The sequence below is a fragment of the Cyrtonyx montezumae genome, unplaced genomic scaffold (assembly GCF_038088225.1).
Source record: "Cyrtonyx montezumae isolate F1298 unplaced genomic scaffold, pur_monq_1.0 scaffold_21, whole genome shotgun sequence".
Classification (NCBI taxonomy): domain Eukaryota; kingdom Metazoa; phylum Chordata; class Aves; order Galliformes; family Odontophoridae; genus Cyrtonyx; species Cyrtonyx montezumae.
The window spans coordinates 4,941,685-4,969,621 of NW_027071948.1; the positions used below are offsets into that span (position 1 = coordinate 4,941,685).

The following is a 27,937-nucleotide window of genomic DNA, read 5'->3' on the forward strand; positions in this document are numbered from 1 at the left end:
AAGGTAAGGCACTGCACTGATAACAGGGGAGGTTTCACCCAGAAGCCAAGAGGAATCCCACAGAAGCATGGAGTAGTTTTACAGTAGTCAATTAATTGGATGACTTTGTGACAGCTGTAATCACTTTTTCCTGATACAATCAGAGTTCCTGAAGCAAACTGCAACTGGGGACAAGGCCTAGGCTGAACTTACACCTCCAAAGGGTACTTGTTTTATGTCTTGAAAAACTAACTCTCAACGCCCCTCCCAAACACAGCCTTGTCTGGACACTCATAAGGCACCATCTCCATCCTGGAAAGTGTGTTTCTACATGATACAGTAACACAGCTGTCTGAACTCGGCAGTTCTCACTCAGTTCTGTTTTCTCTTTTGGCATTTTATACTTCCCATCTGTAACAGACCAAGATGAAGTTTATAAAAAAGGGAATAATCGATCTGTGTCAGTAGCCAATAAATTCCAATTTCACAACCCTCCCCAAAAGCCTCTTTCTAAGAAGTTTCTCACACTGGAAGCTCACTAGTGTTATTGATTTCTACTGCCTCTCAATTCTGCCATAAGCAAGAAGTTGCAACACTTCCCTCCTCCTATTTTTATAGTACAGTCAGTATTACAAAAAATAATTATAATATTAAAATAACCAAACAGAAAAAACCTTCTCAGTCCTGCTGAATTCACAGCTCATCCATTTCCTTCGTCCTTCCATAACATCTCAGCCTCTGAAGCTACAAAGGGAGTGTTAGCAATGGGAACCATTTTGGAATCTTAACTGCAGTCACTGCTGTCAGTGCAGCAGAAAATTTTATGCTACTTAGAAGCAATTAGGTGTGAATTGCAAATATCAGATCTACTATGAACACTAAAATAACTGAGAGTAAATGTAGAAGGGGTAAAAATAAACCGATGGAACCTCCTAATAATAGAACTACAGCATTTCAAAATACGTGCACGTTAGAAAAAGAACAAATCACTGCAAATTTACTTAAACAGCGTTGATAACGAAGCTTTAATAACTCAAAACAACCAAACTAGGGATCTGGTCTTCCTACTTAATGATACAGGAGTAAAATCCCACAGATAAATTACTATGGCCTTATAGTTCTTATTCAATTCTCATTTATGTTCAGGATTTATATATATATATCTATTTATGTGAGTATCTGGGAAGGAGTTTATTATGTTCATAAAATGGGGACAGAGATTTACTTTTCCAAATGAGGATGGTTTGAAGTTTTTAAGAACCTAAACAGTTAACCCTTAACAGTTAAAGCCTCAGACCTGCACAAGACAACTGACCCACAGACTGCCAAAGTCTTTCACTGTTTTTTTTTTGTTTTTTTTCTTAACTGCAGCTTCACCAATGCAAATAAATCTTCCAAGCCATAAAAAATTACCTTAGAAATGACTCCGTCTGGCTTTCCTCATTTATGATTTAATCACATTCTTCCGAGCTGTTTTTCTGGCCTTTCAGGTAAATCACAAGCACGCAAATCCCATTTGTTACGATCACAGAGTCATGAAAAAGCGTAATAATTTACCGAGGGGTTCTTAGGTGAGTGCTAGGTGTTCACTAAACATATCCCATCGCAGACAGCGAAATGAAAGTCAGCACTCAAGGATCAGCGACTGTAAGAGCTTCACGTAGGGACCCTCCTGCCTCACACCGCTCTTCTCAACCTCTAAAACGAGCACAGCACGCCAAACATCCACCTTCCCAAATATCCGACCCGCTCCTAACCCCACGCTGTCAGGATCACGACGACGCCGTTTTAAACGCCATCTCCGTTCCTCCGCCGGTTCTCGTTCGTCACCTTCAGAAATCCCCGAGCGGGAGCCGGCCCCGCGGGGAGGAGACGCAGAGCAGGATCCCGAGCGCCAGTTACATAAGGCCACGCGTGGAGCCGCCGCACGCACTCCATAAAATCGCACCACCATGGAGGAAGGCACCGGACACACCCGCGCCCCGCGTTCCTCTCCCACCTCCGCCCCGCGGGCAGCAATGCGGTGCCCGCAGCCGCTCAGGGCCGCGGCGGGGCGGCCAGCGCTCCGCCGGACGCGAAGTTCCCCGCTCGGCCCGTGGGGCGGTGGGGAAGGTCACGGCGGCCGCCGCCGCCCACCCGGCGGAAGTTGGCGAGCCGCCCCCCGGCGGAGGCCCCGCGCTGCGGCGGGCGGGCCCTACCTTTCTTGGCTTTCGGGGAGTGCCGCCGGCTCCGGGCGCTGGCTCGCTCTTCCTCAATAGCGGCGGCTATCTCCGGGTCGTCCTCCCCATTGTACCACACCAACAGCTCCTCGCCGGGCGCGATTGGCTGCGGGGAGAGAAGAGAGAGGCGCGGAGCCAATCAGAAGGAGGCTTGTTGGCGGCGGGCCCCCGCGCGTCGAGGGAGGCGTAGAGAGCGCCCCCTGGCGGCGGGAGGGCGCGCAGCGTTGAGTCGTTCCCCCCCCACCCCCCCCCATGGAAGCAGGGGCCGGGGCCCAGCAGCTGTCACACGGACTTCAGCCCGAGCATCACGCTACAAACAAGGGCGATCTGAGACTATCGCTTCGAGTCTGAAGCCAAAGGGGACTTTTGTACAAGGAACAAGAGCAGAATCTGCTCCTTCCGAAGCGGTTTGTCTCAGACGGCCTCACAGCGCTTGACAGAGGTGATCGCTATCTTTATGTCCTCTGACGCTGGAATAACAAGAGATGCAAGTGTTTAAGTTATATCGTAACTTATTAAGTTAAGCATTTAGGCTATAATAGAACCAAAACCTGCTCTCTGGCTTCCTTAAGAGCTCTGGAGGGCTGATATGGCAAATGTATTTCATAGAATGGTTGGAGTTGGAAAGGACCCTAAAGGCCACCAGGTCCAACCCCATTGAGCAGGGACACCCACAGCTCCAGCAGTGCTCACAGCCCCTCCAGCCTGAGCTTGGGGGTCTGCACCACCTCTGTGGGCAGCCTGTGCCAGAGAGGCATCTCACTGCCCTTCTTCCTTATAACCAACCTGAATGTCCCCTCTTCTACCTGGAATCCATCCACCCCATCCCATCACCACAGACTCTGCTGAAGAGTCTGTGCCCTTTTTCTTACAGCCCCTTTAGACGCAGTCAGGCTCTCAGCCTTCTCTCCTCCAGTGGCACAGCCCCAGCTCTCAGCCTGTCCTCGCAGGGAGCTGTTCCATCCCTTGGATAATTTCTGCAGCCCTCTGGGTGCTCTCCAACAGGTCCACATCCCTCCTGTACTGAGGATCCCACATCTGGACACAGCATTCCAGGTGAGGTCTCACCAGCACAGAGAACAGGAGTAGAATCACCTCCCTCAGCCTGCTGGCCATACACTGCTTTTGGTGTTTACGTGGCTCTATCTTGCAGCTGGCACAAGTAAGAGTTATCTGATGCAAATGACCTCTCCAGCCATATTACAAACTCTGAGAAAAGAGGTGGTGAAACTTCTAGGCAATGCAAACACACGATGATAACAAACATGTAATTTGTAAGCTCTGTGTCTGGAACTGACATTCAACTTGATGAATTTAACTTTGGAGTAACGATGCTAGAATCTAAATTAAGCCCTCTAACCTTGTACTTCTAAAATGAGATGCAGCAGGCACTTCAAAATTAGACCATTAAAAGAGCTCCCTCAGCAGCAATAGGAGGAAGAAAAGGACTGCAGTGACCAAGTGCCACTTCTGCAACCACTCTGGCACATGATGCACGTGGACATATCACTGCTGACACCCTCCAGCAACTCCTCTGACAAGCAGCTTCCTCTAGCCTGTCACCTCCACATCATGTTGTAGAGTTAGGTTGGGACAGTGGTGATAAAAGGCTGAGATAAGCATTTATCTACCTGATCTTACTCGAGCATATACTTTCCACTACAGACTTCGTATTTTACTGCTGCACTGGTCTCTTGCATTTGGATGTGGCCTTGCCTCCCCAGCTGTAACCACAGCAGACACTTTGTGGTATTGGTGTTTGGGTCTCTTTTCACTCTGTACGTTACTATTTTACATTGTGTTCCCTGAGTTATTGTAAACCTGTCTGATGAAATATTTCCATAAACAAATTAATTTCACCTTAATCAAGGACATTATCATAGTTCAACTTATGCAGGAGACTTTTTGAAAGTGAGTTTTCACTGCAATTTACTATGTGCAGAACAACAACATTCACCTAGCTCATTTATTAGCAGAGGCAGGAAGAACTTCTGAAACCCTATAATGAGCTCAAGCTGATTCAATGAAATATGACAACTCTCATATGTGTATGCTGGGGAAAACATGCAAAACAACCTACAGATATTCTCAGTCCTTTGGTAAAGAGGAAGAGAAGATAGAAGAGAAAAATATTTGCTTGCGCTTAGTTCAAAATGTTATCTGAGACCTCATTAGGAGTCCTCAACATGGAATTTTACTTTACTTTTCATATGTAGCAGAGAACAGGGAAATTAAAGCTCACATATTAAACTTACAAATGAGAACACCCCCCCCTCCAAAAAAAAAAAAAAAACCACACACCTGGGGAAAAAAATTTACAGCATTTGAAATGCTTCCAGGTAAAGCAGAACAAAATGATATACAAGCCACTAATTTTCTGTTGGGGGTAAATGAAAACTGAACTGTTTATTTATCACTAAACTGAATTCCTCTGAATTTGTGAATTACAAAGAAGATCAGGAAGGAGACACTTAGGAACACTTAAAACCTGAATGTGTGAACTGTTAATAAATACATGTTTTCTTCTGTCTCCCTGGTCAACAAAGTGAGATGTGAATCTAAGATGGATAAGGACACTGTAAGAACAAATTAATCTCTGACAGAGAAAACGAGACAAAAAGCAAATCTTTAAATAAAAGGGAGGTATATAAACAATACTTAGTAAAAAGGAAGCAGGAAACAGCACAATCCTTTTCAAGTTCGAAACTGCAGGGAAAATTAATATGTTATAGGATAGTGAGAGCTGATACAACAGACAATAAATGCCTTCATGCCACAATTTGCCCACGGGACCACAAATTTAAAATCATTTCTGCATTATCCCTCTATCTATGCTGTCAGTCTCTCACAGCTCAACTTTCAGTTCCTTCGCAGTACTGTTATGAGATCTGCTGACTCCTGATTTGCCACTTCAGTTAATAAAACGTAACTTCAGGAAACACTAATCAATGCCTTCCTTTGGTTTTTATATTCTTGGAACAGTTAAGTCATTAAATAGAATATTGTGGTAATTATCATTACAATCATTACCAGCACTACCTACTAATAAACTGCAAGAACAGTCCATTGGTGCAATCAAAAACTTGCTCAATCTTGACATGTTCCTCCAGAAGGTGGAACGTTTAATGGTGAAAAGTGTCCAATTTCATGACAAAATTCCACTTCAAAAATCCCAACAAATTATTAAGGTCAGGATTTTCCTTACATATCAACTTAGAAACACAATCATTTTGGTTGGAAAAGACTCATAGGGTTATCAAGTCCAACCATGACTTCACATTAGCTGCCCAGTTACCCATGTGTCAGTGGCTATAAGGGACAGCAGGGGTGAGCAATCTCATGGACCATGCCTGGGACACTTGTAAGAACAGCTTGGTCACTTCTAGCAGTATGAAGCTGGGAGTACTAATATGAGTGGTCTCAGCCTTGCAGAGGTTCAGCCTAGCTCAGGAGCATCTGAACTGTGCTCCTGGAGCTACATACACAGGGCACAATCAACTCAGTGGTTGTGTAGCAGCACCCAAACCCAAAGCTCCTCACAGAGGCTTCTGCACTGACAGGTTCAGCAGCAAGCCCTCACACAGAAGCAGCCTGGAGGTAACAGTTTCTGACGGAATGCTCTCTCCAAGCAGCATACATCAGTCTCCAGACGCTAGGCCAGGACTTCAGGATTGGTACTGCTAACACCAAACTGAAGCTAAACCAACCCCCAGCATGCACAGAAAGGCAGAGCACAAAGCTTTAAGTGACTGCTGCAGGAGCAAATAAACACTGCCAAACTCAAGACTGCTCTTTGAAGAACCCCACTCCACTCCAGAGAAGCTAACAGTCTCATCACACTGCAAGAAATCCCAGATGGATTTTGAAACAAAAGAAGGAGCTTTACTGGATGCTCCAGCAGAAAGAGCTGCTTGGCAGCATGATTCTGCTGGAAAGATTTACTGGGATAAAATTCATCAGGTTGCAAGCTGAAGACAATCAAAGCAACAAACAGTATTTCAGATATTGGAGCCAGATATTCATTACTCTGTCACTATTGCTCAGCCTTTATTTTGAAGTACAATTAATTTTCCAAAATGCAGTACCATCTTTGAGAAAGCAGCTCTGAAATGTGAACATCTGTCTTTATCACAACTTTGTAGGCAAGATTCAACAAGAGAGAAATTTGAAGCATCACAAGGACTCCAAAAGCTCACTTAGACAAATGAGTTAGTGTGACTATGGGGCAAAGATCAGGCAATCCAAGAGAAAACGTCTAGAGCAACGTCAGTTGGCTACAGATGTGCCCTGAGAGCATAATCTCAGTGAACAAACAGTAAGGACAAAGCAGACTAGCTGACAATAGGGAATCTGTACTCAAATGCTCTGTCAAAGACATCAGAATGCTTAGAAAATATGTAGAGGCTTTTCCCAATTAAGCTTGACCTAAAATGTAACAGTTCTACATACTTTAATTTACCCTATAAACTTCAAAACCATATAGCATCAACACCTTCCTTCTTAAACGTAGAATGGTTAAATGTTATTGGTCTTGCAAAGAAATTTAAGAAACATCCATAGCTGACTGTATTTATGTATATTTATGTATTTACTGCAAGGCTGTAAATACATAAAAGCATTCTAAGAAGGAACAAAGTTGACCTACACAGACTCACTGTTAGCAGATTCTCAATAAGAGATATGAATAATATTCTAACATTATTATATTCTACAGCTAAACAAATATTTTCATCATTCAGGAGATGCAGTGTAGCAGTAGTTATTCCCTTCTCCACCCCCTCTCCTGCAATGCAACTGGAAAGGTACAGAATTGGGAAAAACTGTTTCATGAAGCTACCTATGTAATTGTCTTGAAAAACAATTTTTAAGATGCAAAGACCATAAAAATAACTGATGTCTGGTCAGTACAAAGCATCTAATTATCTACAGGAATAGAAAAAAATAATACACATAGTCTGCTAGGTTTTTATCCATCTGTATCAACTTCAATTAAGATTTGAGTAGAGGGAAATGAAATATAACATATTAAGCAAAGCAGTAAGTGATTCTTCCCAGAACTGATACCTTTAAACTCTTGTAGTATATGGTCCTGTTGATCTCCAGAGGAAACAGGTTTTGCTCCTTTCCTGAACGTGCCCAGTTTATATACCGCAGCCAGTTCCCTTTCTTTGGATCAGTTGCATCAACACACATCCACCCCAAGTTTGGGTAATACACCTACGAGAGAAAACTGGCATTTATCCCAAGCAAACTGATCTCTGTTGACATTGAGGTACGCATGCATCAAAAGAAAATCTATTGTAAAGCTATACAAAGCAGCAATCATCAAAGGACAGAGATAAGGCAAAAAACACGAGCAGAGCATGCACTATGGGACAGCGTTGCTGTTGTCCGCATTCCTTTCATACAAACTGGTATAACAAAAAAACTGAACAACTTTTGGTCAACAAGCTCTCCTCTATGTGAAGGCTTCGGGCTCAAAAGCTGAGCTGTTCAACACATTCTGTGCTTTGTTTTCAATTTGGCATGCCTGCTGTGACTCTAGAGAGTTTATATCTATTGTAAGGATTGATGTATTAAATAAATGCAGTTGAGTTTTATTTTTGCCATCTGGGGGGTCAGGAAAAGTAATGACAAAGAAGTTAGGAGCATTTGCTTTATTTGGAAAGGTAAAGGAAAATGCAACTATAATTAATCTTCAGTGGGCACGTGTACCATGTATACCAACTTCTGACTGTTCCGAGGTGCTGTGTCTATATTTTGTTTCCATCCTCTAAGAAAAGCTGCCAGTGGATGCTATACACTTTTCTTTTCCCAAATTGAAGAACACTGTTCAGCAATGAGAGACATCACTCTGCCACTATTTAAAAATATTGTGTCTCAGAACACAGGCCTAATAACCAGACAATGCCTCAGAAGTACAGGGCAGCTCTCATCTTTTCAGGGGAAAAAAAAAAGTAAAAATAAGTATAATTTGATTATGCTTTATTTTTGCTTTTCCTGCTTTTGGTAAAGTCTATAAACATCAGCTTCCCCTCGGAAGAACTTTTCTCTTTTCTTGGAAAGAGACAACTCCTTCCTTACTGCTCCAGCATGGATTTCATCAGCTGACTGCTGGAAGAATTCATCAGCACACCCAGCCCTTACAACACAAGAAGGCAAACAGTTTCACAGAGCAAGATGGTGAAACAATTCATTTTGGTCAAAACAGAAGGAAACACACAAACAATGCTGTGAAGAGTTAATGGATACAACATATATGACAAAGCATAATATGGGAATGCTTTTGGGTCAAGCCACCTAATCTACTGATTTTTGTTGCAAAACCTTGTGCACTGTGAGAGAGGAAATAGCTTCAGCCCTTCTGTATAATGGACCTCTTGTTCTGAACCCATCAGGAGATGGCATCTCCCTCACTTCTCAGTCACTTACCATCATTTCCATACCAGTGCCTTTTCCCCGACAAAAAATGAGAATACCTTCAAGTCTACTGCCCTCCTCAGATACAGCAATGATATACTGACACAAAACTCACCTGCTTATTCTAAATCATGTGGTAGTTCAAAATTAATCTGAAGAAAATCCTAATTTTTAGTAATTTCTCTAAAATCAATTGAATTCCTATGGAAAAGGTTTTCTCCCAGTGGAAGGTCCACATGCTGAACTACTCTCACACACCATCCTTTTACAATCATATTTTCTAACAGTTAAGATGCTGGAGTGGTTTCAGATATCAGCATATGGGGCCAACTGTTGTAGTCTCATTTCAGCTGCTTTTTTTTTTTCAATTCCAAAATCAGTATTAAAGCAACACACTTTGAAATCTAGAAGATCCTGTTGTTGCCTGCACTGCAAACTATGAAACTGTGTCCGTTTGTCTGCTACTATCATTTCTCAACACAATTTTTCCAAAGACATTAAGAAACACCCAGTGAGAGCATTCAAAAATCAAGAAAACCAATTACAAGGTCAATAATTTACCAGACTGATCCAATCTCACCCAGTGCTCTTATACCAGATCAAAATTTGAGATGCCTTATGCAGAGGAGTTGGTAAAACAAAACACTAGTTTGAGACAGCAAACATTCTACTTTACTTTATTACTTTCCTGAATGTGAATTTGCATTTTCGGGTGATTATTGTAGCTCAGTTTCTCTGATATGGTTTATCACTAAGCATTGCATTAATATCTCATGTTTTATGTAGTTCTGTTTTTGCAGGCCAGAGGCCAGAAAGGGGACTACTATCAATCTCTTCAACATAAAGTCAATAAATCAGCATGTTCTGAACAGAACTTGCCATGCCACAGTTCCTCCATCCCTTCTCTGACCATTCACTCTGCTAAAGCCACTTGCTGTGTATGCCTTCAGAAAAGTGAAGTTGTCTTTGGGAGCACACGGTAACCACCTCACTTAAAAGGCACTGCAGATAGAATTTAAGACACCTACACTTTGAAATCTGCATAATATCTGAGGTCTTATGACTATCAGAAGAGCCTGAAAAAAAACATCCAGCTGTCCAGACAGTATTTGCTTTAAGGCAAACCCAAATACAAGTAGCACAAGAAATACTGAAACAGCTGAGAACTTTTATGCAAGCTCCAAAAGCAAAACCAATCCCCATGACAAAGCTATTTCTCAAAGAGCTGCATGAGGAGGAACACTGAGATTTCCTTAAGACATATCCTCCCAATTTCCCTCATTTCATAAGGAGTTAACAGCACTCAACTGAAGAATGGATATTGCTGAGTGTTCAAGCCAACAAAGCAAAGCTTTATTTGCAGTATGCTCTTAAAGAAAGGAGGCACTTACAGACAGTATGGGAGAAAATTAATACAGCAGTCTCAAACAGTTTCAGTAGTTTAAAGCTCTGTAATTCAGAATCATTTCTCAAACCAAGTTACCTACAAATAGATTTGCAATGTAACCACAGATATGTAAGTAGCAACTACTTTACATCTATTCTTAAACTCTCTAGAAAGGTAAATACAAAACATGGACCTAGTGACAGATACCTTTTTCATTAGCAAGCCTTTCTTACCTCCCACATGTACACATTGCTCTTAACTTGAGATCTTTTTTTCTTGTCACCAACAAAAGGCCCAAATTTCTTCCCTTTTAAAATTGACTTTGTTGCCCAGACACCTGAAAAGATACATATCAGCAATTATAACAAATCTAACAGAGCTCAAGAAAAAACTTCTATTCACATTTCATATTTCTTGTGATCACTGCATGTGTCTGTCTCAGGCTGTGGTGTTATACACTATTAAGATCACAACCAGGAAACAGAAGTTCACTATTAGGAATTCAAACAAACATCTCCCCAGAACTTCCCCCAGTCACACAAAGTTTCAGCATTCATCTGGTTTCACTGTTTGATCCATGGCTGCTGTAGCTCTGAAGACAAAAAGTGACTTTGATTTTTCTTGTATTTCAGGAGAAATTCAAAATACAATAAGGAATAGAAGTTTTCTAACACTTTCCCTCCCTCTGCCTCACTTAATTCCAACATAACTCCTTCATTCAAACCACGTCAGATAAGGCTCATTCTAGAAAACATTAACCTTGCTACAAGGAGTTTATAACCTGCTACTAACAGTAACAAAACCCGAGTCAGGATATTCCTTAACCTACCACATTTCAACATCAAATATCCAGTCTGCAACTCTGATTTCCAAAGTTCTCCCAAGTTAAATTGTTTAAACATAAGCATTTCGCATTACTGCACAACCAACACTTTTATCTATATAGCAGCTTTCAAGTCTGCACTGAATCACAAACCTTTTATACTGATTGGATAGTGAGACACAGCATTCTAAAGTGAAACAACAACAAGATAGCAGCAAAAACACAAAACTGATAGAAATGAAATTGCTATAAATTAAGGCAACCAGTAAAGGAACAAACCGATATCTTCATAACCTAACCTCTTTGCATCCTGATCTATCTCTGACTCTGATTTTCATCTTTCAGGAACATAATCACGGTCTGTTAGAAAAACTAAAGACAGCAGCAGACCACCCCTTCCAATATAGATGGTTTCAGATAAGTGCATGCTGGGCAACAAATGAAGAAATGCAAGGGCACCAAATTTTATTAGCCGTTTATGTGAGCCATCTTCAAAGTCTTCATTCTCTTCTCACAGTTGTGGCACTCACCAAGCCTCGTCTTATCAACAGCAGATGGGAAGAGCCTGACATCCTCAGGAAGCCCCCGAAGCACATGCTCAGGTACATCAGCTAAGGTCTCTGCTACAACAGGAGGCTCGGTTGTGTTCTGCAAGTCAAAAAACAGAAGGGCCACAGCCATTAGCAGAGGGAAAAAAAAAAAAAAAGAAACAAAAAGAGGAAAAAAGGCATAATACAACTGATTAACCTATGCAAGCTGTTCCTGAGAGTCATTAAATTCTAATTCTACTCATAATAAAAGTGTCCAATTGCTGGAGCTAATGAATGACACTAGAAACAGTGAGTAAACCTAACTGAAAGGGTTCCCTTATTTCTCGTAGACTGTTTGCCATCTCACCTATTTTCCTTGTTTTCCCCTGACAACCACACTCAAAATTCCCCCCATCTTAGTAAATATAGAGCTCAAGGTATTTTATTTATCTCATCCTGTATGGGAACTGCTGAATCACAGCCTGAACCACTGATGGATCACCTGAGCTGAGCACTGAGTCAGCTGCAGGAGCACAGGTGAAGGCAATGCACCTGTGTGACCAGAAGGGGTGGAGTCTGGCTCCACCTCTCCCAGACCCCACTTAAGGGCTGACCACCCCTGGGAAAGGATCTCTTTCTGGAGATTGCTCCTTTGAAGTTTCTTTCCTATTGTGAGCCTACGACATGGGGAAGCATTTTTTCCCTTTATTTCAATTGTCTCTTTTTTCCATCACAATAATCTGTCTAACCATACCATTTATAAAATATCTTGGCTATAATAGCATTTGGTATTATTCATTCTGTTAACCTCACACATCTGAATACAGCTTACCTGGCAGTACTACTCCTAAAGATGGATGGAGAGGAATCACTGTGGTTTTACACCTTTGAAAACATCTATCCATAATATTAAATTTACTAAAGTTGATCCTTCAGGATATGGCTTTCATGCATGTTCATGCTTAGTGTTAAGTCTTTGAAAACGCTCATCAACGTGGTGATCTAAAACTCATTTGTGGAACAGAAACACAGATCAATATTCACTTACTCTCTCTCTTCTGATTAGCTATGCCATGAGAAACTACACTGAATAAATAATTACATCCATAATAGAATTGTTACATGCTACATTACGTTGAGACAACATCCACTTGTGCCATTTCCAAATAATGTTCCTCCAAATTTCAGGCCAAATACATACGGTGAACCTACATGCCTTAACAGTTATGCTTAGACTGTTCTCAAAGAAGTTTTTCATCACATAATTGATAGAAACACTGCCTCAATTTCAGCATCTAGATGTTATCACAATGAAAATTCCAGTTCCTCATAGTGAAGTACTGCAATTATTTTGACTGCACAAAGTATTTGGAAATATTTTTAATTCTATTCTTACTGCTCTCAGATTAAAACAAAAAACATGAAGCACAAAAACAAACCAGCTGCTACGTCATCAGTCTGGAAAGTCTTAATTGAAAAACCTGTAAAGGAGGTACTTAGGTCTTCTCTTTAAAGAATACACACAACTACATATATACACACACAGAAAAGATCAGATCTAAATGAACAAAAACTCCTTCTGTGGCTTGTTTATACACTCCAGCTGTCTGCTGTGTCTTAAATATGATCTGTTCTGCTAGAAAACATTGCTGACTTCTAACAGATTTGTACATTTACAAGCAAAGCTTATAGAAGAAATTTCTGTCCACTGTGTCCTTTTTGGATCCTGTATAGTCAGATGAGAAAAGGTGTCAGAAATGTTTCAGGACAGACACTCCATTTGAGCCAGAAGAGCCATGTCTTCATTATACTGAAGTCTCTTTGCTGAAGGCGTAAAGGTGAACAGAATCACGTGGGCTGGAGTGATCTGCCTCACATCTGTGGCACATCACTCATCTTTATTGAAAGTGACAGTGTTAATGAAAAGGACAACTTGAAAAACATTCATGTTTTAATAACTATCCTTTTCACTTTATGTTTGACTTGAGGTAGCTCTCTGTCCCTGAAAAGTACTGGTTATCTGTGACCGACAGCAAGAAAAACATGTTTAGCTATTAGAAGCATGACTATTAATAGAGGGGTAGGAAATTAGTAGTAGTTAACTTCTAAAAACATTTATTTGCAGTTAACATACATAGAAAATAAAAAAAATGCTTTGAGCTGTATTTTTTTTTTTAATCCTCCAAGTCTTTTTAGAGAAAATTGAGATACACTGCAATTTCCCCGCGAGCGCCCCAGGTTCATGCTGATGTGCTCACAGTGAGAGATGAATGGTGCTCCAGCTTTGGGTGAGGACATGCTGAAGTACAGAAGAAAGAGCAGCTCCAAATCCAGAGCACTCATGGTCAGAGGGATCGGACCTGCTCATCTTTGTCAATCATTTCCTAAACTTGCATATAAAAGTTCAAAATGGAATGACCATGTATGCCTTGATGCATAAAGGAGAAAATGATGCAAAGCATCACTAACAGGAATAACTTCCCCAGAAACACACAAGGGATGGCTTTGGAAATACAGGGCAAAACTTGAACATCAGCTACCCAGCACACTGAGGGCAACTGCATATGCATCAGCAATTCTTTATTTCCTCCTTTCAAGTGATGACTTTCAGGGATTCTTAGTCTAACCCATCACAATAAATAAATAAAAAACAACCTAAAATAGCTTCTTGTGTTGCCTTACTTGAGCACATATCTCCTGGGGGAAACACCAAACTGAAGGAAAAAACAATACTCAAAGTTCTGAAAAAATGTATACAGTTCTCAAAAATGAAAAGTGATTTTTTTACCTATTGAATCTAGGATACTGCAGTGAACAAACTACTCCAGTGTATATACAAAATGGTAATTTGGGATTCTCCATCTTCTCTGCCACAAGCACAGACATACCCTGTGCTGCCCAGCCCTGGATGCCAGGGGACAGAGAAGAGCTCCTCTGCATGCCTGGAGTCCAGCAACACACACATAGCCCCCTGGTACCATGGCTGACACTGAAGCTTGTCTTATAATGCACTTCCCAGAGCTACTGCTGGGTTATTGTTATCCTTCTGCTGCTCTATTTACAGCCTGCAAGAATGCCATTTCACTCCAGAGATCAACCTTAAAGTATCTGCACGCCAAGCTTACTGCTCTGCTCTGCAGAGAAGAATAGGTTTTAAATAGTGTCATAAAAGTTACGTCTGTTCTATTTTTAATTAAACCAACTGCTCAGAACCCTTAGCCAACAGGCTGTAATTAATACAAAATATTTAAGGTGTTCTTACACTAAAGCTGGAGAGGCAATAGAAAGCTAGTAAGTGATTAATTAATGTTTACTAAGTGTTTAAGTTAATGTCCATTTTAAGGGATCCACAAGAGTCAATAGGCTGCTGGTAATTATATTCATACTATTATTCACATAATGCACAATAACAAGCATTACTCACAGCTGTCACAAGACAACTAGCTCTTTAGTGAAGTTAACAAGACACCTACTCCTGATTAAACGACCTGAATTTCAAAAGCCATGAGCACATGCAGCCTCCCATAAATGGAGCCACGCTATGAAAGAATGGTGCTTGGCATGAACGAGACATATGTTGAACTTCAGGTTACAGCCCTAAAAAATATCTGCCCCCTGACACTGAACTGTGGTCAGTCACAAGTACTGGTGGTGATGGCAACAGCTCCTCTAACTTGAAGGACGTTATATTTAAGTGCTGAAACTTCAGGTGGTGTTAAATAACAAAAAAACAAGCGACACTACAGCTGTCCAAGTAAACTCTGGCTTTCCAGACATGACTCTTCCTTCTCCCTGCAGGCATAAAGCAGAGATATAATAGTAGTCTTCCCGTTCTGAGCTGGGTGTTCATCTATAACACCCAGCATTTTCCACCGAGCACTTACAAAACGCTATGGAAATATATTTTTAAATGCATCTCTCTATAGGCTACCACAGTGGAGTTTTTAATCTTTCAAGCAGAATGGATAAAGCTTCCCCAACCTCTTCTGCATCACATCCACACTTGGAGAGTGCCCAGTATGGCAAGAATTCTCCTCTATATTTATGACTTGCTGAGTTAAGTTATAAGAACAGGTCTTCTGTCAGCTTTCTGCATCAGCAACACCGAGAAAAATGATCAAACTGGAGTCCTAGCAATGTTATTCTATTGCTGCCTTGGTAAGCCCTAACAGCTGCACAGACACATCCCAGAGAGCTATTTGTGGGGGAGAAAGACCCCGAAATTGGAAACTGTGGAAGGAACAGAATGCCAGAAATCCCCTCCCATCCACTAGAGTGAGGGGACAGGGGAAGAAAATCCTCGCTCTTCAGTTATAATAGCTGAAAGTCTATTCAAAGAAGAACGATGCTTTATTGCATTTTATTTTGCTCTTCCAACAGCCAGAAAGGAAAAACAGGGATGAAAGAAGTCCAGTTCAGACATCTGTTAGCCTTGAACTGATATGCAGGAGTCCACATCTGAGCAGACAGAAAAGGAGCTTGCTTTTCTCTGCATCTCAAACAAAGAGGCCCAGATATCCTCCCTGTATCCAGCCCCACCACTTCATTAGGGGAACACCGTGCTCATTTCTCTCACAGGGCTTTCTAACAAATTACATAAAGATGAGATGAGAGGGACAGCAGACACAGAGCAAGACAACTATGAGAACAATGCATTTGAAGCTTCAAGCTGACAAAACCTTCTTTAAACAACTGCTAGAGGAGCAGTAAAACAAGCCTACACCACAGACTGATCAGTCAGAACTTTACAACACAGACAAGTGAGACCAAAGTATACAGCACTGGATCACATCCTACGACTCAGCAGACATTTCCTGATAGTCATGCCTCCTTTCAGCCATCAATATTCCATTTCAGAAGTCTATTGGCAAGAATAACACACAATCAGAACTCTATTTAACATCTGCCTACACAAATAAAGATTAGCAGCTGAATGCAGCACTCTGATCCATTCCACACCTGATACGTTCATGGATTTTGCAAGTACCGTAAAATTAGATGTGAAATGTCTTGTTCCATCCTAGGCCACATCTCAAACAAACATATATTCATATATTATACAGTAAAATAAACAATTAAGTTCAGTCAAATCAGTGCATTCTAATTTTATTTGCAATTTAAAAGTAGCTTCTTAAAACACCTTCCAGATCCAAACCCAAAGGGACGCCTATCTACCAAATGAAGAAATATTGTGATTTCAATCACTTTTCCACCAACATTAACAATCATATTCAAATTGTGCTGTTTTTCTTCACAGAAAAGTTCACCTCTTGGCGAGTACACCGTGTTAGTGCAAGTCCTAGAGCCAACTTTGCCCTACTATGGTGTTTTTCCACTCAAGCCAGCAATTCTGTTGCAAGTTGGAGTAGGTGCGCACTTGAGGCTTGTTTCCCTTTCAAATTTGTTACTCTGAAGTTCACCAAACACCTTACACTGCCAGAACTCAAATCAGCAGGGATGAAGTGACCTAAGAACAAAGCCAAGATCCCTGTGGGGATGAAAGGTGCCTTATCTGAAGCTTTCCTCTCCTGTTTGCACCGAATTCAGAGTCCAGGCACTTTGACAGTGTCTTTCAACACCTATGTAGTTTTTATGCCGCTTACAATAGGAACAGTGGCTGCTACAAGATGCTCACAGATGATCAGAAAAAAAATCATGCTGAATGATGCAAGGATTGGCAAAGGCTTAGCGTTGTGTTTTGGGGGAAACAGGATTAAGAGAAATGAGGATGCCACTGATGAGACAGGGGAATGGCACAGGAGACAGAAGGGATACAGCAACCAAGAGCTAGCACAGCACAGGGCAGGCAGAAGCAGGAAAGCATCCTAGCAAAAAACCCAATTGAACTCACCCCAGTTTTACTGCACATGCTTGAAGACTGAAGATGTATTAGAAATATTTGAGATAATCAACTGAGAAGGCACTTTAGTACAAGTGCAGGTGTAATAGGTATAATTTATCTTACACCTACATCAATTTTGCAATAACTTCCCATGAAGTATTTCATGCAACATTTTCCCTGCTTTATCTTAACTCAGGCTGAGACACAGTAAATGCTACTGATCAAAATCTCACACTTACTTGGTTTTTTGCATGCGTGGTTTTTTTTAATAAAATATTCATACTATTTTGATGCACTTTATATATTAAAGGAAAAGTTTGTTTCAAAAACAGATGGAGAATGCATGTCATCTATCCTGAGACAGCAATCTTCCATGGAATGCAAAAATATTAACTCAAATCAGGGCTGTACTTCTTTGAGAAACCCTTTTTATCCTTACTAGAAGGCGGCCAGATCAGTTCATGAAAAAGAACGATCCTTTCATAAAAGCAAAATTAACAATACCCAATTAGTTTTGGGGTCACTGAAGTCACACCAAAAGCAAAGACAAGCAGAATGAAAGAAACACGAGAGCAGAACACTTGAAAGATGTTTGGCATCAGGCATCAAAGACATTTCTTATACAGACCTGGCACTACAACTTGTCAACAGTGACTGAAATGACAAGGGCACTGCAAGAAAAAACACCACAGGTTTGATGCTAAGTACACACTCAGTATGAATGGTAATTGAGCATTAAAAAGCCTTACGAGCTCTGCACACTTAGGAAACTAAAGGCAAAAGGCAGAGATGCCAAGAAGGACTCAAAGCTGTTGTGACTCTCCCTGGAGGCAGGGTCATCTCTGTATTTAATTGTAAGGCATCATAAACCACAGCACTGCATAAATGCTGTTACCACTCCCAGTACGAAGCACAAAGACTTCGTTTTTATACAAGGCAGAAATTTTAATCAGTTCTAGAAAGGGAGCAGTGTTGGTGGAGTGAGGAAAGGCAAACAGGAAGGAAACAACTACTGATAACACATTACCACCTAAATCTTTCAGAGCAAGTAATAAAGCAGAAGGACTATTGCTTGAGCAGAACAATAAGCTGCTGGCTTAATGCCACAGCACCTTCAAAATAAACCTTGCAGGGGAAAAAACCTCAAGTCCCAAAAGAAGGAAATGATGAAGGGATAGTTTGGAGGTAATGGGGATAACAAGACCACTCACCTTTCAAAGGGCACAAACAGAAAAGTTATTTGCATTATATATAACATGTATTTATGCACATATGCAACAGAAGAATGTATTCTTCACAATATATATTTGTAGATTGACAGACTATATTTTACTTTTTGTTTTTTAGATATGCTTATTTTTTTCCCCACTTTAAATCAGAATAATTGGAAACATCCTACCACACAATTCCATACTGTAAGTAATTGTACTTATTCCCCTATAACTTTAAGCAATGGAGTGTACTTCAGAGTGCTAATCATAGTCTGTGCTGATAACAATCAATTAAGGGCTCAAAAGCAAAAAAGGAATTAATCGGGAAGTATACAAAGCATTTCACATCACTGCACATCATGGTTATTCATGGCTAACAAAGCAAGAAGCTTCTGTTCAGTCATCTTTTTAGCATATTGAAACTCCCATGCCAAGGAGACTTGGTAAGGTAATCCAAACAGAAAAGAAGAGAATAACTGAAGGCAATATTTACTCCTATAGCAAACACACTATCTGTATTTTTTTCCACTTGGACAAACAAATTAAAAAAATAAATGAAATCAGGTACATGTGACACTGATTACAACACACTCCAGAGTATCCAGGACATTCTGGCACCCACGTAGCAGAGGATGCACTATAAAATAAATGCCCTTTCCCAACGTTTTCACTTGATTCAAGGGAAATACTTCAGTTCCAGAGAAGTAGGAATCTTCCCAATCATTCAATCCATTTCTATGGCAGATGCTGTTTACTGCATGTGTAAAATGGTACAGTGGCTTAAAAGGTAAAAACAGAATTCATTAATTTTTTTTACTTTTCATATTAACAATGAGCTGTTCTAATAATTAATTTGATAAAGTCTTCCACTGAAACTCACCTGATTCATTTTGAATTCCACTTATGTTCTGAGAAGACACACACAACAAAGGAATTCCTCTGACTACATGAGCCCTAAAAAGAAAAGCAGACAACTGTAAGACCTACCTACCAATTTACAATGAACTGAATGTACATAGATCTGTAGTTGCTCTTCCTAAAGTGCTGTTCACAATGCAGCATGTTGCTTTACTCAAGACCTGCTCCAAGCTATCGGTCAGTTACTGTAGCTCAGAATAACATATCTAGGAGTTCAGCATATGAACTCACTGTTTTATTACCAAAAAAAAAAAAGCATGGAGAAAATAACATGGCAAGTGACATTGGAGACACCATCCTGTGTCATACAGTGCTGTCAGCAGCTGAACAGTGCCCTTTTTGGAGGCTGGCTGGTACTCACCCACAAAGCACTTCATTCAAGTTCTGCTATTTCTTCCCCCCAGATATTTTTTTTCCCCATGTAACAAACACTAAATGATTTCACCAAACATTAGTTTTTACACAGAGCATTTAATTTAAAATCCATTACTATTTCCAGCCACTCCTGGGATGTCAAATCCAGCCATGGCAATAACACTCCTTTGTCTCCAAGCCTCTCCCGCAGTTGCTTCCACCACATCTCCCACATGCCATTCTCACCCCTTGACAGCTTAACTCCTCTTCCCTTCTGACAAATATGATTTCTGCTTCTGCTTTGAACAAATGGTTTCATTTCATTTCATGCCTGTCACCTGCTGGAAGCTGCCTGCACACACAGAGGTGCTGATTTAAGGAAAAGCAAAGCTGGAGCCGTGTACACTTCTGCACTGAGCTGGTCCAGAAACAGAGGAAAATGCAGAGCTCCTTCATTCCGTGCTCACTTGGGCGATACCTGCCTCATGGCAATCTGTAATTGAAGTATTCTGGATGGTATTTCCTAATGCGAATAAAACACGACCCTGGGGAAGAAATGTTTGCTGGTTCTGTATTTGGCTAGGAAATAAAAAACGATTATTCACACACAGACCCCAGAAACAAGAGCATTTTATTAAAGTGATCAGAGCACCACGTGATGAACTACGGCTGTTAGATGTGAACATGTCCCTACTGCCTCCTGCTCTCCCCCTGCACTCAAAGCTTGGGCTAGGCAACCTTTAAGGGTCTCTTCCACCTCAAATAGCTCTGTGATTATCAGCTCACTGATCACCTTCTGTCAGGCCCACCATCTATAGCATGGCCCTGGAAATCAACTTAGAAAGCCTGCTTGAAGAAGTGCACTAAATGAGGGTCATCTTCAAGTACATACATCACTTTCAACACTGAATAAACTAGGAAGACATTTAACTCAAAACTCTGGCTACACAAATACAACCAGGCAGACTAAAAGCATTGCTTTACAGAAGCAAATATTCAGCATCACTACTCATCCACTACAGGTAAAGAAACAGAGACAAGGAGTAACCACTAAGTGATGGCCTGAAGGAGTACATACTGAGAGAAAGCCCCAGCAAGCTGAAAAATATTTCCTCTAAGTAGAGCTTCACGGGACCCAGCTAAAGAAACCAGTCCAACACCTAAATGTTAACAAAGCTTTTTTAAGAACAGCTCTATTTGAGTAGTAAAAATACACTTTTTCATATAGACATCCAATATTGATTCACTTAGATTTAATAGTGTTACAAAGAATTTTCAAAACCAACCAAAAATAAGCTGTGCTGTCATTCTTACACATTTTATGGATGCATACTATTCAAGCTCCACAGAACTGGTTGTATCCATCCTCTCACTGACCCTTCACAGGAAGCAACAAACCTCAGCAGACTGATGTATTTAAAGCTCAGTTCCCTAACAGACTGCACCCTGCACTTTAAGCTACAAGTTGCCAGAGGAATCAGTTCACCAGGAAGTACAATGAGAGATTAATCACAGAATGGCCCGAGTTGAAAAGGACCTCAAAGATCATCTGCTTTCAACCCTCCTGAAATGGGCAGGGTCACCAACCACTAGAGCAGGCTGCCCAGAGCCACATCCAGCCTTGCCTTGAGTGCCTGTATTGTATTCCTGCAGCTCTGACAAAGGGATGAGACTGGACTCTTCTCAGCAGCGTGTGGTGATAGGACGAGGAGAAATGGCCACAAACTGAAGCACAAATGTGCATGGGAACTTCTTCCCAGTGCAGTGATGGAGCACTGGAGCTGCACAGAGAGGTGGTGGGGTCTCCTTCTCTGGAGACATTCAGGACCCACCTGGATGCCAAGCTGTACAACTTGGGCTGGAGCTGCTCTGGCAGGGGGTTGGACTCGATGGTCTCTGGAGGTCCCTTCCAATCCCTACAGTTTTGTTATTCTGTGATAAGTTATGTGAGCTCTGCAACATTAAGAACCCATCTGAAAACATTTCCCCATTTTCTTTCCTTGTTAATGATAAAGAAAATGAGTAGAAAGAGTGACTGCACTAGAAAAAATTAAAATCAACTTCAGCTGTAATTCCAACTTATGGACACTTGCTAGTTTTCTCTCTACCTATACAAAAATGACTTAAGAATTGAAAGCAATGCATTCGTAACACAAAGCTTCATTTTTAACCTCTAGTTCCACATGTTTGCACGACCCAAACCACACCAACCTGAAGCCTACCCATCTGGATTTTCAACATAAATAGGACCTGGTTTTCTGGGAATTAATTCCCAACCACCACCCACGGCAGATCCCATGAGTACAGAACTGCTGGGCCCTCTCACAACGTACTGAAGTAGCAGAGGAACAAACAAGAAAAGTCAGATTTACTGCATCGTGTCATCTTAGCCTCTGAAAAAAATATAGGAAAGCTCATTAGAAAGACTTCTTTGGAATTAACATTGCTAATTTTGTATAAAATTAGTTACTTTTATGTGAGCTGTGGATTGGAGGGGTTTTTTGGAACAAGCAGCTGGTACTTCCAGTAAGCACTGACCTGCCTGCCTTCTGCTCTTCTAAACCACATTCATCATCTCTAGAAGATGACCCTTTTACTTTGAAATGTTACTTCCAATCCAGAGGAAGGAAAAATAAACAGGCATAAGAGCATCAGTCCTGTTTTGGAAGCTGAAAATGGGACGTGCATTACGTCCCTGTCTGGGCAAAAACACGACAATTACAAAACTGGAGCAGAACTTGAAAGCCTCAGCAGCCTCTTGTCCCAAGCAGGGCTCCAGGCTGGGAAACTGCAGGGTGGTGGAAATGCTCTTTTCCTTTGCTTTAGCTTTTAATTACAGCAGATGAAAGATTTAAACATCTGAGTGTTTACACCTTTGTTGCACTTCAGCACTGGAATAGCACTGTATGTACATTTGCAGCGTGTTAGGTTAAGGAAAGCTGCCAAAAAAAAAAACCCATGTATTAAGAATGCATTTGAGAAACAGCAGTGCTATCTGTGGGCCCTGAGTTACAACGGAGTTTACAGTTCCTCGAGACTATCAGAATAAAAATGGAGAAAAGCAATAAATAATGATGAAAACAGTAACATCTGTTGTCTCTTGCCTGATAAAAACAGAAGCTCTGCTTAGTGCTTTGTAAATATATAAGCTGTAGACAGTAAGAAGGTTCATTCAGTGACAATGACAAGAAATAACCCGTTCCAGACATTCCTTTTCACAACGCAGGGCTGCCTCCCACTTTTGTCTGAGAGCATCTTTCATACGGAGGCAAAGAAATATCTTCCAGCTAGCAATCCAGTCTGAGAAAACACAACGCTGGTAAAGAAAAGCACCTTGTTTTGGGGGCAGCATTAATTAGCATGATCACACCTGCCCCATCGTGTGCCAACAAATTCAACACGAAATGCACTGCAGTGCTTTAAAGGCATTGTGATCCCTGCCAGGACTATGCATGGTTCAAAGCTTTTATTTGTCACGTATTATAGCCACAGAAAATGCTGCAAAACTACTGTGTTCACATGGAAAGATGGCTGTGTGTAAAGAACTAGTGAACTAAAGTGATTTTGTGAGGGCAATACACTCTAGAAAGCATTGCATAGTCTGGCAAACAGAATGATTTACAGGACCTAAAGACTGGGCTGAGTTACAGAACACTAACAATGATGGAATGGTAAATCAAAAGGGGATCACATGTAGTAAAATCAATTCTTTGAGATGAGGAGTTGTTAACTACAAAGATTGAAGAAAGACTCAGAAAATATAAAGAACGAGGCATCCCAATGCAGATATTCAACATTCATCAGCTTGCGACCTCCGGCTGTTTATAAACCTCCAACCAAAACAACAAAACCCATAAAAGAAGCAGACTCCAATCTTCACAAGTAAGCAAATGGCTCTTGATGAAAAAGGCACCATGCTGTTGCTGCAAGGCACAGCCTGCATTTCCATCTCTTCCCCTGGTTGAGACTCTTACTTACAGGTATAGCACATACAGCAACCAGTGGCTGCAGACTGGTGACAGGCAAAAACATTACTACAGATGTTAGCTCTAAATCTCCATGAATGTGTTTTAAGAGACTGACACCTTGTGCAGGACAAAATTTAGATCTCCTTTTTACATATTATCACTTCTGTAGCCCCAAAGTGGTTATCTGTCCTTTATTCCACATAATCAGGGTTCCACTAGAAGCAAAACTTGGCCTTTTTCTTAAGTTCTGAGCCACAGGGCGGATGAGCTGAGACACTTCTGCCTCAGCCAACCTTGGGAGGACAACGCTGAGCTGAGCTATGTGTCTGAAGACAGATGGATAGAGATGGGACAACGAGGAGTGGCTTCAAACTATCAGAGGGGAGATTTAGACTAATGTCTGAGGAATATTCCTTACTCAGAGGGCAGCGAGGCCCTGCCACGGCTGCCCAGAAAGCAGTGGGTGCCCCACAGGTGATCAAGGCCACAGATGGGGGGCCCTGGGCAGCCAGAGCTAGCACTTGATTTAGTGGGCAGTAACCCTGCCTATGGCAGAAGTGTTGAAACTGGATGATCTTTGAAGTCTCTTCCAACTGAAGCCGTTCTGTGCTAAGACCTAGCAGCACCACACAGCTCTTGCAGCAATCCCCATAAGCTGAGAGATCTTCTGGCTCTTACAGGTCTCTATCGACCAACTGTGTGTCTCAAAAGTGGCACCAGGAGACCAGCCACCATTGGGAGCTGCCACTGTTAAGTATGTAAATGTAAGGTAAGGAAAATAACTTTTGTCACTGAATGCTAAGAGGTACAAGAACACCACCATCCTTTCCATCTTCAAGTGCTGAAAACAGTTTAAAGTTCTCTTTACTATCTCAAAATGGATCTTTGGCAGCTTTGTAGGATCTCAAAACCATTAAAAGCTCTACAGAGGACACTCGTGATCACCAGCAGGGCTCCACTTGCTGCTGTGGCATCAAACACATGATGCTCTCAAAGACACTGTCTGACTTGTCACCCCAAACCTTCCTCCCCACAGTATCACTGCACAGAAACCCCAGGACTGGCTGAAAATGAATCAATTAAGGTTGGAAAAGCCCGCTAAGGTCATCTAGCCCAACCGTCCACCAGCACTACACTCTAAACCACGTCCCTAAGTACGTTTACACTGTCTGCACCGCATCCCTGCGTGTTCCTGTGCACAACCTCTCCTTCGGAGAGGTTTTTCCTAACACCCCCTGGCACAACTGGAGGCCATCACCTGTTGTGTGGAAGCAGAGACTGAGCCCACCCCACAATGGTCACAGTAAGAAGCAACGAGCTCCCCGAGCCGCCCCATCACACCGACCCATCGCAGCCCCTCACCGCGCTCCAGCCCCGCTCCCTTCCCCTCACGCTCTCCAGGTCCTCCGTGTCTTTGTACTGCGGGACCCAGCGCAGGACGCAGCTCCGCGGGCCGTGCCCCCCTCTCCCCGGCTCCGCACCACTGGGCTCTGCCCACCGCCCCCACGGCCCGGCCCGGCCCGGCCCACCCTCCGGCACGGCGGCTCCCGCGGGGCCGCCTCCCTCTCACCTGCGAGGCCTCTGCTTCTTCCTCCTCCTCCTCCTCCTCCTTCGGCCCGGCTCGGAGCGGCGCGGAACGGCCTCAGCTCCGGCACCGTCCGGACGCCATTTTGTCTCCAGCCTCGGAAGTGACGTTGGGGGGGAGACCAGCGGGCAGTGCCCCCACCGCGGGACCCCCTCCAGAGCGGGGCCGCCCCTCCCCCCCCCAGGGCTCCCCGCTTCGTCCCCATGCTCACCCGGGAGCTGCTCGGCTCGTCCCATCTGTCGGAGCCGTCCTCCGCTCCTCGGCCTCCGGCATCCGCCCTCATCCCCAGACAATGAGCTGTGGAGGAGAGCAGGTTCTCTTTCCCTATTTATGGGGTTTTGGTGGTGTTTTTTATTATTATTATTATAATTATTTAATAAATAAATAAATAGGCGTTTTCCTGCTGCTGTGTGTCAAAGAGAGGAGGAAAAATATAAAAACAAAAAACCGAGAAATAGACTGAATTCCAGCAGCAGGTGGGAAGCCGTGAAGCTAAGGCAGCTGGAGGGGTTTAGATATAGGGATGCTTTGTACGTCTGTGATTATTTTGATGTCGCGCGAGTCCGTCAGGGAGAAATGATGTTATGATGCAGAATACCGACACCAAAACTCATTAAACCATGACAGTTAATGATGTGGATACGCACAGAGCAGCCGAGGCAGCACAACGCTGAAGTCTGGTTGCTCCAGAAGCAGGCAAGGACCTTCCCTGCCCAGCTGGTCTTGTCAAACTGGTGCTTTCTGTAAGAGCCTTCTGGGGAGCAGGGGTGGTCCGTCAAAACACCAGGTTTCCAACACGGATAGCTGTGAAGGTGGTCTTTCAAGTGCTAGGAAGATGCTGACTTCAAAGTCAGAGTTTTGATGTCTTTGTTGCAGTGTGCAGCTCCACCAACCAACAGCAGACTGAAAGTAACAGGACGCGGTGATCTCCCTTCATGCACTTGCCATTGAACAAACCTTTTTAACTTCACATACGCTAAGGATGTTTTCTCAAAACTATCACCAATAATGTTAATACAAATCATGCTATTCTTGAAATCCTACAATCATGGATTTGAGTGGAAGGGACCCTAAAGGCCATCAGGTCCAACCCCATTGCACTGAGCAGGGACACCCACAGCTCCAGCAGTGCTCACAGCCCCTCCAGCCTGAGCTTGGGGGTCTGCACCCCCTCTCTGGGCAGCCTGTGCCAGCACCTCACTGCCCTTATTGTAAAAAAAAACAAAACTTCTTCCTTATATAAAAAAAAAAATCACTTAACCTATTTACAACACTAGAAAAAGTTCCAAGAAGATCCCAAGGCCTGAGAATCACATTTAGAAAATAAAATGTTTTATTGTTTTCTTAAATCTTCTCACTTCTTTTTCTGTATTCTAGAACCATTGAGACTGTAAAGTGGGCCAGGCAGGTAGCAGCAAGCCAGCCTGTACACTTACAGCACTAAGCTACAAAACACTCCCATCTTTTTCATTTTCTTAGAATTTGTTTGTTTGTTTGTTTGTTTTTCAATTTTAGTACATTACAGAAGTATTTATGCTTAACAATTTAAGGCTGAGAGAAACAAAGCCTATCTATTGAAAGGCAGGCATTGCTTCTCTACGTCAAGGAAAAGTTTCCTTGGCTTTCTGAAGCAATAGAGTAAGAATATAGTATAGCTAAAATGGGTTTATTTTATGCTTAGCTTAGCTAGGGATTTTATAAAGCTTTTTATTTCAGTGTACTTTACTATTTAATGCTTATTCTTGAATGCTTTCTAGTGGTTGGTCTAAAACTGCCAGTTGTCTCTACTCAAAGCTGATGTATTACTTCTTATTGCCTGGCAGTGCAATGCTGGAACAACATGGAATTCTTTGTAGAGTCATGGAGTGGCTTGGGTTGGAGGGGATCTCAAAGATCATCCAGTCCCAATTACAGATGTGTAATTCTTTATAAAGGTTACTTAATTCAGTGTTATTTTTAGTGTTCCTTGTTTTATTAACTGTTTGCTGTGCTCTGTGTTGTAGGTAAAGAAGGAACTCTTGAAAAGCTGAAGCTCTGAACTGAGTGAAAACAAGGTAGTTATTCTAGGTGCTTACTACTTAAGCTTGTAACTGCAACTGATTAAAGGTCATAGCTTGATAGTAACAAAATCAGTATTTTTTTCAAAAGCTTCTTGATATTCTTAGAGGTTTTATGTTGCTATGAATCTTAAAATAAAGAGCTGAAAATTATAAGAGAAATCGAAAGTACTTAAGTCTGCTATTATAGTTGTATAAAAAGACTTCAATGATTGCCATTATAGGAGAGTAAATAGAAAAAGCCTTACCAGCTGAAGAGCTCTAAGACAGGATAGGCTTGGTGATTGGTTTGCATTATTTGATTTATTAACTAAGAGACTCTTATTTACAGTTATTTTAAGAAAAGATTAGTTTACTTTTTTTAAGATAAAATCCACAGAGTAGGAAACAATTCCTTCCTGACTGTTGGAGATTCACAGCTATGTATCTCTTTGAATTACACATTTTCTTTCTTTCTAAAATTCAGAGGGACAGAAGAAGTATGAAGAAATGAAGAGGCACGTAAGGAATGTGAGAAGAAAAGGGTAAGGCACTTCTTACTGCTGCAGTTCTATCAGAACTTTCAAAAATAAGGTACTGTCTGTGTGAATCTGTAGAAAATATATTATTGGAAAGATAAAGAGAATTATAGTTGTGTAATTTAA

General features: G+C 41.8%; 1 protein-coding gene and 1 long non-coding RNA gene across 7 annotated transcripts in view; one reads left to right on the forward strand and one right to left on the reverse strand.

Moving 5' to 3' along the window:
• Positions 1–25,310, reverse strand: part of PRDM2 (PR/SET domain 2) — a 56,489-nt gene extending 31,179 nt beyond the window's left edge. The window contains exons 1-6 of one of the 2 annotated variants that reach the window (XM_065738159.1): positions 25,222–25,310; positions 19,292–19,365; positions 11,359–11,476; positions 10,239–10,342; positions 7,263–7,415; positions 2,178–2,304 (exon numbers count right to left, since the gene is read on the reverse strand). In XM_065738159.1, coding sequence (XP_065594231.1) covers positions 2,178–2,304; positions 7,263–7,415; positions 10,239–10,342; positions 11,359–11,476; positions 19,292–19,300 — 511 coding nt within the window. In that variant the 5' untranslated portion in view covers positions 19,301–19,365; positions 25,222–25,310. The remainder of the gene's footprint in view (positions 1–2,177; positions 2,305–7,262; positions 7,416–10,238; positions 10,343–11,358; positions 11,477–19,291; positions 19,366–25,221) is intronic. The other variant, XM_065738158.1, reaches the window with a different exon arrangement.
• A 98-nt stretch (positions 25,311–25,408) lies between these two features.
• The window catches only part of LOC136049712 (uncharacterized), a 134,030-nt gene continuing 131,501 nt past the window's right edge, over positions 25,409–27,937 (forward strand). The window contains exons 1-3 of one of the 5 annotated variants that reach the window (XR_010622329.1): positions 25,409–25,549; positions 27,240–27,290; positions 27,760–27,817. This is a non-coding gene — a long non-coding RNA (uncharacterized LOC136049712). The remainder of the gene's footprint in view (positions 25,550–27,239; positions 27,291–27,759; positions 27,818–27,937) is intronic. The other 4 variants (XR_010622325.1, XR_010622327.1, XR_010622328.1 and 1 more) reach the window with 4 other exon arrangements.